This window comes from Nerophis lumbriciformis, linkage group LG22 (assembly GCF_033978685.3).
Source record: "Nerophis lumbriciformis linkage group LG22, RoL_Nlum_v2.1, whole genome shotgun sequence".
In the NCBI taxonomy this organism is placed as follows: domain Eukaryota; kingdom Metazoa; phylum Chordata; class Actinopteri; order Syngnathiformes; family Syngnathidae; genus Nerophis; species Nerophis lumbriciformis.
Window position 1 is genome coordinate 2,227,837 of NC_084569.2, and position 13,085 is coordinate 2,240,921.

Consider the following 13,085-nt stretch of genomic DNA (forward strand, 5'->3'; position numbering starts at 1 on the left):
GTTGAAAAATGTGGAAGATTTTGGAAAATCCTGTAGTTTTCTTGAACTTGCAAAAGGTGAAGTTTGAATTTCCAGGATGGTGGATTGTGTTGAAGGTGGAATAGCTTGAAAAATGTGGAAATGGTGGAAGTTTGAAAAATGGTCAAATCATTTTAAATGGGGAAAAATGTCCCGGAAAACCTGGAATTCTGGGAAAATCTGGGATTTTTTTTTGGAATTTGTCAAGGGAAAGCCAGCGATTCCTGAATAGGCTGAACAGTTTGAAGTTGGAACGCTTTGAATTCACCACAATTATTATTAAACTCGACGCTATGGTAGAAGTATCGTCACTAGATGACGTCAAAGGTACACCTTACATTGAAAACGATGACGCTGTGTTCCAAATTGAAGTTATTTACTGAAATATAGTGAGCCTATGGCTTTGCACTTTGTTATATATATATATTTTGCATTCTATTTTAGTTACTTTGAATTTACAACCCCCTGGCGCTGTTTTGTACTGTTTTTGTACTTACTTTGATTATTATTTCTCAACTGTTTGTAAATGTTGAAATTTATAAATAAAGGTTTATAAAATCAAAAACAACACAAAAAACACGTTACACTATTTAGTGTGGGCGGGTTTCATTATTACTGTGTTTGTTGTTGAAATGTTTGAAAGTAGCTGCTCGCTGTTGAGTCATATTTGATATTGTTTTCAACTGAATTGAACGAAGAAGTGCATTCTTTTCGCTGCTTCCTGTTCGTAGGAAAACAAGTCTCCAAAGCGGAACTATACTTACTCGCCCTTGACAACCCGGAATGTTTCCCAGCGCACACAACCCGGAAGTGAGGAGCACGTTTACGTGTTTGATGCAAAAGTCGCCAAGAAGACATCCAAACATTTCTCATTTTATAATCAACAGTAGAATATTTTCTAATCAACAGTAGAGTATTTTCTAATCAACAGTAGAGTATGTCGGACAACGAAGACAAGTGAGTAAAATAAAGGAGCAACTTTGAGGCCTAAAATGTTTCACATGTTTGAAGTCGTCGTTCACTTTGTAGCCATCTTGCTAGCCGCGTGTTATTTGTGTGACTGTTGTGTTCTCATTTGTGTTATTGTTGTGTGACTATTGTGTTCTCATTGGTGTTATTGGTGTGTGACTAGTGTGTTCTCATTCGTGTTATTTTTGTGACTATTGTGAGACTATTGTGTTCTCATTCGTGTTATTGGTGTGACTATTGTGTTCTCATTCGTGTTATTGGTGTGACTATTGTTTGACTATTGTGTTCTTATTGGTGTGACTATTGTGTTCTTATTGGTGTGACTATTGTGTTCTCATTTGTGTTATTGTTGTGACTATTGTGTTCTCATTCGTGTTATTGGTGTGACTATTGTGTGACTATTGTGTTCTTATTGGTGTGACTATTGTGTGACTATTGTGTGACTATTAGTGTGACTATTGTGTTCTTATTGGTGTGACTATTATGTTCTTATTGGTGTGACTATTGTGTGACTATTGTGTTCTTATTCGTGTTATTGGTGTGACTATTGTGTTCTCATTGGTGTTGTTGATGTGACTATTGTGTTCTCATTCGTGTTATTGGTGTGACTATTGTGTTATTGGTGTGACTATTGTGTTCTTATTGGTGTGACTATTGTGTTCTCATTTGTGTTATTGTTGTGACTCTTGTGTTCTCATTCGTGTTATTGGTGTGACTATTGTGTTCTTATTGGTGTGACTATTGTGTTCTCATTTGTGTTATTGTTGTGACTATTGTGTTCTCATTCGTGTTATTGGTGTGGTTATTGTGTTCTTATTGGTGTGACTATTGTGTGACTATTGTGTTCTTGTTGTGACTATTGTGTTCTCATTCGTGTTATTGGTGTGACTATTGTGTTATTAGTGTGACTATTGTGTTCTTATTGGTGTGACTATTAGTGTGACTATTGTGTTCTTATTTGTGTGACTATTGTGTTCTTGTTGGTGTGACTATTGTGTGGTTATTGTGTGACTATTGTGTTCTTATTTGTGTGACTATTGTGTTATTAGTGTGACTATTGTGTTCTTATTGGTGTGACTATTAGTGTGACTATTGTGTTCTTATTTGTGTGACTATTGTGTTCTTATTGGTGTGACTATTGTGTGGTTATTGTGTGACTATTGTGTTCTTATTTGTGTGACTATTGTGTTATTAGTGTGAGTATTGTGTTCTTATTGGTGTGACTATTAGTGTGACTATTGTGTTCTTATTTGTGTGACTATTGTGTTCTTATTGGTGTGACTATTGTGTGGTTATTGTGTGACTATTGTGTTCTTATTTGTGTGACTATTGTGTTCTTATTGGTGTGACTATTGTGTGGTTATTGTGTTCTTATTGGTGTGACTATTGTGTGACTATTGTGTTCTCATTCGAGTTATACGTGTGACTATTGTGTTCTTATTTGTGTGACTATTGTGTTCTTATTGGTGTGACTATTGTGTTCTTATTGTGTGACTATTGTGTTCTTATTGGTGTGACTATTGTGTTCTCATTCGTGTTATTGGTGTGACTATTGTGTTCTCATTCGTGTTATTGGTGTGACTATTGTGTGACTATTGTGTTCTCATTCGTGTTATTGGTGTGACTATTGTGTGACTATTGGTGTGACTATTGTGTTCATAATCGGCGTGACTATTGTGTGACTATTGTGTTCTTATTGGTGTGATTATTGTGTTCTCATTCGTGTTATTGTTGTGACTATTGTGTGACTATTGTGTTCTCATTCGTGTTATTGGTGTGATTATTGTGTTCTCATTCGTGTTATTGGTGTGACTATTGTGTTCTCATTAGTGTTATACGTGTGACTATTGTGCTATTGTGTGAATATTGTGTTCTTATTTGTGTGACTATTGTGTGACTTGTGTTCTTATCTGTGTGACTATTGTGTGACTATTGTGTTCTTATTGGTGTGACTATTGTGTTCTTATCTGTGTGACTATTGTGTGACTATTGTGTTCTTATTGGTGTGACTATTGGTGTGACTATTGTGTTCTCATTCGTGTTATTGTTGTGACTATTGTGAGACTATTGTGTTCTCATTCGTGTTATTGTTGTGACTATTGTGAGACTATTGTGTTCTCATTCGTGTTATTGGTGTGACTATTGTGTGACTATTGTGTGACTATTCGCTCTGCACTTTTGTGATTGAATCTTATTCTCATCATTTTAGCTTCGATGACGGAGATTTTGACGACGCCGAAGAGGATGAGGGATTAGATGATCTGGTTAATGCGGAAGATGTGAGTTGAAGGACACAATATGTCTGTTTGACGAATACTCCTCAAACCTTTTTAATGTGCCACGGAACAGGAGGATCGAGAGAATGTGCAGATCTTACCTGCACGGGAGGGCCAGCAAGCCAACCAGAAGAGAATAACAACACAATACATGACCAAATATGAGAGAGCCAGAGTTTTGGGCACCAGAGCTCTCCAGATAGCGTAAGTATTGCTTCTCTTGTCTTAAAATGGTCATACTATGTTTTTTTCTACATTTAAAACATGTCCTTGTGGTCTACCTGACATGTAAGGGTTCTTTGGTCAAAATGTTGAACACACCATCTTCAAGTCGCTTGATATCCGTCTTTTGATGTGCCATTCTTTTTACCCCGGATTTCCACTGAATCCGAAATCGGCCGCGGACCGGCTTCTCTGCGGTCCCCAGCACCAGTCTGTTGCAGATCCGTCGTGCAGCGAAATAGCGCAAACTTTTACGAGGTCTTGCTAATCGGCGCGTAATCGCGTCATAAGGGAGGTAGTAATAAAGCCACAAAACGTTTATTCTGTCTTTCCTGAGACGCAGAAGCAAAGAAACTTGGTCCTGCCTTGATAAACCACTTTTATTTGGCGCAGCAAGCAACAATACAACAGTTACATCTTGGGGTGTAACAGTACACTAACATTTCGGTTCAGTACGTACCTCGGTTTAGAGGTCACGGTTCGGTTCATTTTCGGTACAGTAAGAAAACATTAAAATATAAATTCTTAGGTTATTTATTTACCAAATGTGTAAACAATGGCATAACATACATAAACACACAGGGTCAATTTCCAGGGTTCATGTGGTCAACATATATCAAATAAAAACTAAATAAGATAAGGCTCAAAATGGTTTCTTAACAGAACCTTTCTACAAATAAAGTGCTTTTTTTGATTGATTGATTGAAGCTTTTATTAGTAGATTGCACAGTACAGTACATATTCCGTACAATTGACCACTAAATGGTAACACCACAATAAGTTTTTCCACTTGTTTAAGTCAGGGTCCGTGTTAATCAACATTAAACTGCCTCAAGTTGTTGCTCAGATTAAATAAAATGACAAAACTTTTCTTCTACATATAAAAAGTGCAACATTAAACAGTTTCAAGTCAACTCAGCCTCAGATTAACTTTTCTTTCTCCCCCAGCCTGGCTAACTTGGCAGTAAGAGGATATATGGGCTCATTGTTCTTCCACTATAGAAGTGGCTCAAAATCTAGTTTTTAATGCAATATGGTCTTAAATCTGCTGCTATAAAAATATTTGTTATTGCTTTAGCCCTGCCTGACTCGCCGAGGAGAGGCTGCTTGAATGTGGTGGTGACGCTTCAAATGGGTTAGCATGTCTGACGTGTTGTCAGAAGCAGCTGCTGAACAATGTCCTCCATTGTTGTATCACGCAGCCAAAGTGTTCCCAAACGGGAGATCTTAACGAGCCAGGAGGGTCTTCCAGCTCTGGCTTTTACATGTTGTCCTAGACTGGTCGCTGCTAGCATGCCGTGTGTTGTGCCTCCGTGTGCATTGTTTACACAACGTGCGGTACGCTACTTAATATGTCCGTGTGGAAACTCGTTCGGTGCACCTCCGAACCGAACCGGAACCCCCGTACCGAAACGGTTCAATACAAATACACGTACCGTTACACCCCTAGTTACATCATCCCTGGCGATCGTGTCACACAACCAGTTCCGGTCTCTGTATCAGCTGATATTTGACACAGGCCCCCAAACCCATAGACATCTTCTAAGGGTATGCAGCATGGAGCGCTGACGAGACGCGGGGCCGCCATCTTGGAGTGGTGATCTGCTCCACTCAGTGCAATTCATTTGGCAGGAGCAATGAACTGTCAGCACATTTAATTCATCTTACCTCACTGAATACCACTGATTTTCACACGCTTTTTTGTCATACGTGTAGCTATGATAAAGGACACATGTTTTATTATTCATAGTTTGCTTAACAGTAATAGAATATGCGCGCGTGCGTGCCTGCGGGCTGGCCGGCCGGTCTGCAGCTGTTTTGGATTCAGTGGTTATTCGGGGTCATCAGGGGACCCCGTAATCGCGTACCTGCCAACAACTACGGTTTTACCTTAATGAATACGGTTTTTGATAATCAGTGTTAAAAACTACGGTTTCCCATTAAAAATGATTAACTTAAACATCCTTTAAAAAATGTTTGTTCGTGAAGTCGCGAAATAACTGTACCAAACAATCACAATAGGCACTGCTCTGATAACTTCCTGTCCAGCGATTCCGTAAGCTGTGCGAGAGGCTACTTCTAGCTCCACTGCCAAACGTCAGGCAACAAATCGCCATCGTTGTCAACCGAATGGACGGTCATCTATGCAACATTTTGAGCAAAGAAGCACCATTACATGTTATGTAGAGCACAAGGAAGTGTTCAAATGTATAAACAAAATCACATGACCTCCTTTTAAAATGTATATTGAGAAACAAGAAACATTTTGATGATGTCAGTTTTAGATTTATGTTTGTTCCTTACCACCACCAGGATGTGTGCACCTGTCATGGTGGAGCTGGAAGGAGAAACGGACCCGTTACAAATCGCCATGAAAGAGCTCAAGTAAGTCATACCTGCTTTTCCCGCCACTAATATTTTGCTCTACGACTGCAATTACATTGTCTTTGTAGATTATTTCCAGTCTTACTTTGAGTCGTTTCTACTGGGCAATGTGTCTAAAAGTATTTGGGTATTATGATAATATAGTAAAACTCCCGACGGTCTGTATTACCGTTTTGAAATAAAATCATGGAAAAACCACGATTGATAAGAAAACATTCATGAACACAAGAGACATTAACGTCTTTCCCCATTTTAAAACAACATTCCCCAATGTAAACATGTATAAACACATCAGTATCTGAGCAACTGAGCTATTCAGTTGTGTACATTAAACATTTTAGGACAGCCAGACGGATGTTGTTTTATGGTGCATTCAAGGACCGCTGGACAGAGTCGGACGCCACAACGCCCGCCAGAAATAATAATGAATAATAATAATAATATATTTTATTTGTGACGTACTTTTCATTTGAATGCATCTTAAAGTGCCAGAGTACAAACCGATGTTTAAAACAGATAAAATGACTAAAATACTATAAGTGAAGCATAAGAAACACAAAATAGTGGCTTTTCAAACAGTCTGTTTTAGTTACTGAACAAAATAAGTGTAAGTTTAGTGTGTGTATAAGTACATTTTGAGCACATTCAACAACACTGTCATAATTGTTGTCACCATAGTTGTGATATAATATTTTCCACATGTGCTGCTTATCTAAATAAATTAGTATTTGTTTTTGCTAGCCAACACCCACAAACAACATCAAAACACAAGTGGCGATTCATGAACAGTTCCCAAGCAGTTGTACTTCTACAGTATTAATTAAGTTCCCAAGCAGTTGTACTTCTACAGTATTAATTAAGTTCCCAAGCAGTTGTACCGTACTTCTACAGCAGGGGTGCTCACACTTTTTCTGCAGGCGAGCTACTTTTCAATTGATCAAGTCGTGGGGATCTACCTCATTCATATATATCATTTATATTTATGAAATATATGTTTTTGTTAATAAGTTAAAGGTGTTTAATGATAATGCAAGCATGTTTAACACATATAGTTAATATTGTTAATAAATTAAAGGTGTTTAATGATAATACAATCATGTTTAACACATACAGTTAATATTGTTAACAAGTTAAAGGTGTTTAATGATAATGCAAGCATGTTTAACACATATAGTTAATATTGTTAATAAGTTAAAGGTGTTTAGTGATAATGCAAGCATGTTTAACACATATAGTTAATATTGTTAACAAGTTAAAGGTGTTTAATGATAATGCAAGCATGTTTAACACATAGTTAATATTGTTAATAAATTAAAGGTGTTTAATGATAATGCAATTATGTTTAACACATATAGTTAATATTGTTAATAAATTAAAGGTGTTTAATGATAATACAATTTTGTTTAATACATATAGTTAATATTGTTAACAAGTTAAATGTGTTTAAAGATAATACAAGCATGTTTAATACATATAGTTAATATTGTTAACAAGTTAAAGGTGTTTAATGATAATACAAGCATGTTTAACACATATAGTTAATATTATTAATAAGTTAAAGGTGTTTAAAGATAATACAAGCATGTTTAACACATATAGTTGATATTGTTAACAAGTTAAAGGTGTTTAATGATAATACAAGCATGTTTAACACATATAGTTAATATTGTTAATAAGTTAAAGGTGTTTAAAGATAATGCAAGCATGTTTAACACATATAGTTAATATTGTTAATAAGTTAAAGGTGTTTAAAGATAAGTTGGTGTATTACCTGATTCTGATGACTTGCATTGATTGGAATCAGACTGTGGTGCTAAAAACGTCCGCATTTTCGAATGGAGGAGAAAAAAGTCCTCCTTTCTGTCCAATACCACATGAAAGTGGTTGGTTTTTGGCATCTTATTTGTCCAGCTTCCGTACTCCTTTGTAGACACTTTACAAGAAATACATTGTCGGCAAACTCCGTAGCTAATTGCTAGCTTGTGCACGCCAGCTTTCTGAGACTCTTATTTTGGTAGCGCAACTGTGCAGTCGGTCTTTGGAGTTTTGACGACAGGTACGGCGCCAGAGTCTGTTGAAATAAAGTGTTTCTCGCCTTCCAGTCGGTAATTTTAATGAGCTGGCAGCAGCCAGCGTCATCTCAGAAGACCCTCGGGTGGCGTGAATGTCAATCAAGTGACGAAAGTGACGTCATAGTGAAGATTTATGATCGCTCATTTTTAGGACTATTTTTTTAATGCCTGGCTGGTGATCGACTGACACACCCTCCGAGATCGACCGGTAGCTCGCGATCGACGTAATGAGCACCCCTGTTCTACAGTATTAATTAAGTTCCCAAGCAGTTGTACTTCTACATTATTAATTAAGTCCCCAAGCAGTTGTACTTCTACAGTATTAATTAAGTTCCCAAGCAGTTGTACTTCTACAGTATTAATTAAGTTCCCAAGCAGTTGTACTTCTACAGTATTAATTAAGTTCCCAAGCAGTTGTACTTCTACAGTATTAATTAAGTTCCCAAGCAGTTGTACTTCTACAGTATTAAGTTCCCAAGCAGTTGTACTTCTACAGTATTAATTAAGTTCCCAAGCAGTTGTACTTCTACAGTATTAAGTTCCCAAGCAGTTGTACTTCTACAGTATTAATTAAGTTCCCAAGCAGTTGTACTTCTACAGTATTAAGTTCCCAAGCAATTGTACTTCTACAGTATTAAGTTCCCAAGCAGTTGTACTTCTACAGTATTAATTAAGTTCCCAAGCAGTTGTAGTTCTACAGTATTAATTAAGTTCCCAAGCAGTTGTACTTCTACAGTATTAAGTTCCCAAGCAATTGTACTTCTACAGTATTAAGTTCCCAAACAGTTGTAGTTCTACAGTATTAATTAAGTTCCCAAGCAGTTGTACTTCTACAGTATTAATTAAATTCCCAAGCAGTTGTACTTCTACAGTATTAATTAAGTTCCCAAGCAGTTGTACTTCTACAGTATTAATTAAGTTCCCAAGCAGTTGTACTTCTACAGTATTAATTAAATTCCCAAGCAGTTGTACTTCTACAGTATTAATTAAGTTCCCAAGCAGTTGTACTTCTACAGTATTAATTAAGTTCCCAAGCAGTTGTACTTCTACAGTATTAATTAAGTTCCCAAGCAGTTGTACTTCTACAGTATTAACTAGCCAGCAAGGAAATGTATTGTTGACGTGAGGATGTAAACAGAGGTCCCAACACAGGAAGTATATTTCCCAAGGGGGCGTGGCTGTAAGATGCATGTTATATGATGACATTTTCAATGATAATGTTAGTAAATGATTTGAAAAAACTGCAATTTCTGTGGTACATTAAATTGGACATGTAGTTGTCAACCAAAAGAGGTAGAAAATGTAGTCTGGATTTTCAACATTTCCTTTCGGGACATGCGTGGCAGCATTTTGTGCCGGTAGAAATGTTGGTCTTTTCTTGGTCAGTTTTTCTTTTGTTTTCCCTCAAAGGGGTTCTTACGTGCCTGTAAATTGAATACTGCTTCCAAGCTGGCTTTACAGCCGTGGAGTATTTCCCCATGGCGTCGCTTCACTGCCTGGCCAACAGCGTCAGACGCACAAACAGAACTTGCGGACTCGTACTACTAACAAGCAGACCCGGAGCAACAGGTTGGGACGAGCACTGAGCGCATTCACAAGCCTGGTTGCTGGTCTCGTCCACCAGGTGCGGCAAGATCCCCATCATCATCCGCAGGTACCTTCCAGATGGGAGCTACGAAGACTGGGGCTGCGACGAGCTCATCATAAGCGACTAAGTAAGACGTAAAGCTGGCCACAAACTGTAAATATTGCTGTCGTCTTCCTTCCTCTAAAGCTGGCCAGTGACTTTTAGTAGAGAAACAACAATTACAAGTAAGCGCCACAAGATGGAGACACAACTTAAATTGAACATTTAAGAGTTTGTTTTGGTGGAGACATGTGATTGTTGTAAAAGAAATGTTTTATTGTTTTGAATAAACCTTTGTCTGTCGTACTCTACCAACACTGCTCCTGTTTGTAGGGAAATCGGGTTTGTTCCTTGGTTTGTTATGTAAAAATGAATCTGACCACACATCTGTTCACTCGGAGCAAGAAAGGCAGAACTCCAGAAGTTTCCCAAAGCATCATCAGGTGATAGACTGTGTATTGACCGCAGCGGGAAATTGAAATGTTGCTTATCATTCACAATCCTTATGTGAGACAAGAAAACATAATTAGGGCCCGCATGGCCCATTGCATAAGGACTCCCAAAGGGAGTCCTTATGCAATGGGACATAAGGACCTATTGTATTTGTAAGGTTTTATTATTCTTTATTCTTCCGCCACCACAACAAACTGTAATTTGACCCACTTAACATGCTTCAAAACTCACCATATTTGACCCACACATCAGGACCTGCGAAAATTACCTTTTTAAAAAAAAAACGAACCCCAAAACTCAAAATTGCGCTCTAGCGCCCCCTAGAAAAAAAAAACTAGAATGCCTGTATCTCCCACTAGGAAGATCGGAGAGACATGAAACAAAAACCTGTATGTAGCTCTGACTTAGACCTAGTTTTCATAATTGTATATCATCGGGCAGAAATCAACAGGAAGTTGGCAATTCCCCCTTCAAGACAAAAAAGTACTAAAAACAGTCACTTTTGCCTCTTTGAGCTGTAATTTGACCCCCTTAACACGCTTCAAAACTCACCGAACTGAACACACACATCAGGACTGGCAAAAATTGCGATCTAATAAAAAAACCTAACCCCAAATTTAAAAATTGCGCTCTAGAGCAATTTTTGAATAAAACGGAGAAAAAACTGCTCCTCGGAAGAAAAAAATGACAAAACTGCCTGTAACTCCCACTGGGAAGGTCGGAGAGACATGAAACAAAAACCTCTATGTAGGTCTGACTTAGACCTACATTTCATAAATTGACAACTCCCAGCAAAAATCAACAGGAAGTTTGCTATTCCCCCTTCAAAACAAATTTTTTGTAAAAACCGGTCACCTTTCTTCAAACATTATCTCCTCTGAGCGCGTTTGTTGTTTCGACTTCACACTAACACAGGAGAGAGATTAAACCCTTCTGATTAAAAGTTGACGAAAGAGTTTTGATACAGGCTCCGGTTTTGATTTTATGACCCTTCAAAGAGCCGCTGCACTGATGCTGCTGTTTTTTCGAGAAGGCTGCTTAAAAGCAGGAAGCACCAGCGTGCCCACACAATGCAGACAAGGTAGGTACACTAGACAAAAGTCTTGGGACACTTCAGACTAAAAGTAGACAAAAGTATTGGGACACTTAGGACTAGCACCTGCCAAATACGCGGGCCCGACCAATGCTGCTTGCAGCTTTAATTTGTTATGCATTCTAACTTGTAAATAAACGCTAGCAAAAGTCAGCTAACAATGGGGAATACAGTCACTCTATTCCGCCACCAGGTCGGCGCTAAAGAGCCGCGGGTTGCCGACCCTGGTCCTCGTGGTTCCTAGTCCTAGTTGTGCACCTCCCAACATTTTATGTGCAATGAGCAAACAAAAGTGCGTCACATTTGTTTTTGACATTGCTTCAAAAGGGCTTTTTCTCTCCCGTGGAAACAAACACACACACACACACACACACACACACACACACACACACACACACACACACACACACACACACACACACACACACACACACACACACACATTTCCTTCTAGAGACCTCCAAAAAATGCCTACCTCTAGTACTATAATAATAATCATCATTTTACTCAACGTAAGTCAAAATTTTACAAGAAAAACTGAACATTTGTGCAATATTATGATAAAAGTTGGAATTTTACTCCACAAAAGTCACAATTTTATTTAAAAAAAACTTTAGCATTTTGGCAATATTATAATAATAAATAGAATTTTACTCGGCAAAATGATCAGGGTCATCATTTTACTGAAAAAAATGTCGCTGTTTTACAAGAACAACACAAAAATGGACAATATTGTGACCATTTTGCATTGAAAATGAATACATTAACATAAAAGTCATAATTTTATGATAAAATATTGCAATATTACAGAAGCAGAAAGAATATGAGAAATAGTTCCCAATATTATAAGAAAAAAGTCTACACATTGTGATAAAAAGTATGCTTTTAGTAAAAATGTTTTATTTGTTTTGAATTTTTTGTGTGTAATTGGTTTTTAATCATTATTTACTTCCAAGTTATTACAGTATGTCTCTATATATATATATATATATATATATATATATATATATATATATATATATTTTTTTTTTTAAATTAATTTTGGCCAAAGGGGGCGCATTTCAATTTCTTACACACACTTGTTATTACATATGTTGACCAGAGGGGGAGCACTTAAATGATAAATAAATGAATAATGGGTTATACTTGTATAGCGCTTTTCTACCTTCAAGGTACTCAAAGCGCTTTGACACTACTTCCACATTTACCCATTCACACACACATTCACACACTGATGGAGGGAGCTGCCATGCAAGGCGCTAACCAGCAGCCATCAGGAGCAAGGGTGAAGTGTCTTGCCCAAGGACACAACGGACATGACTCGGATGGTAGAAGGTGGGGATTGAACCCCAGTAACCAGCAACACTCCGATTGCTGGCACAACCACTCTACCAACTTCGCTACGCCGTCCCGTACTTCAAATGTTTACACACACTTGTTATTTCATATGTTGACCAGAGGGGGTGCAAATGAGACATTGTCTATTAGATGCAATGTTATTGGGACCATGATTTATGTCATCACTTGTTCACACCTCCTCATATGGAAGATACTTTTCCTTCTTCATGTCTCAAGAAGGCTAGAAATACAATGACACACACACACACACACACACACACACATACTGGTTATCATGTGGAATGGGGAGCAAGTTTTTGATCATGACTTGTGGGTACCAGCCTTTCTACAGGTTGTGGAGTCATAAAAAGGTAAAAAGGTGTAAAACGTCCACTGGCCAGTTAGCTCATACACGTCTTTAAATCTCTGGATTGAGGAAGTAATGTGCCGATCATTCTTACTGGGGACCCTGGGGAAGAACAGTTAATATGGTTCATGGGGACCAAATTTAAATCATTTTGCATAATTCACACAAATTTGTATGTGACTACTGAGGACCATTTAAAAAAAAAAAATTAAAAAAAGTAGTGAGTGCAGTACCAGCTACAGCCCGATGAGGGGGCTGCTGTGCA

At 37.8% G+C, this 13,085-nt stretch overlaps 1 protein-coding gene across 1 annotated transcript; it reads left to right on the plus strand.

The window, feature by feature from the left end:
- Positions 1 to 788: 788 nt before the first annotated feature.
- Positions 789 to 9,880, plus strand: polr2f (RNA polymerase II, I and III subunit F). Its single transcript, XM_061973485.2, has 5 exons — positions 789 to 975; positions 3,197 to 3,266; positions 3,337 to 3,467; positions 5,799 to 5,870; positions 9,567 to 9,880. The coding sequence occupies exons 1-5, from the start codon at positions 956 to 958 to the stop codon at positions 9,655 to 9,657; spliced, it is 384 nt and encodes a 127-aa protein (XP_061829469.1). The 5' UTR covers positions 789 to 955; the 3' UTR covers positions 9,658 to 9,880.
- Positions 9,881 to 13,085: the final 3,205 nt, after the last annotated feature.

Coding starts and splice junctions, on each gene's coding strand:
- polr2f (XM_061973485.2), top strand. CDS start 956: ATGTCGGACAACGAAGACAA. Junction 3,468..5,798: donor ACCAGAGCTCTCCAGATAGC/GTAAGTATTGCT, acceptor TACCACCACCAG/GATGTGTGCACCTGTCATGG. Junction 5,871..9,566: donor ATCGCCATGAAAGAGCTCAA/GTAAGTCATACC, acceptor CTCGTCCACCAG/GTGCGGCAAGATCCCCATCA.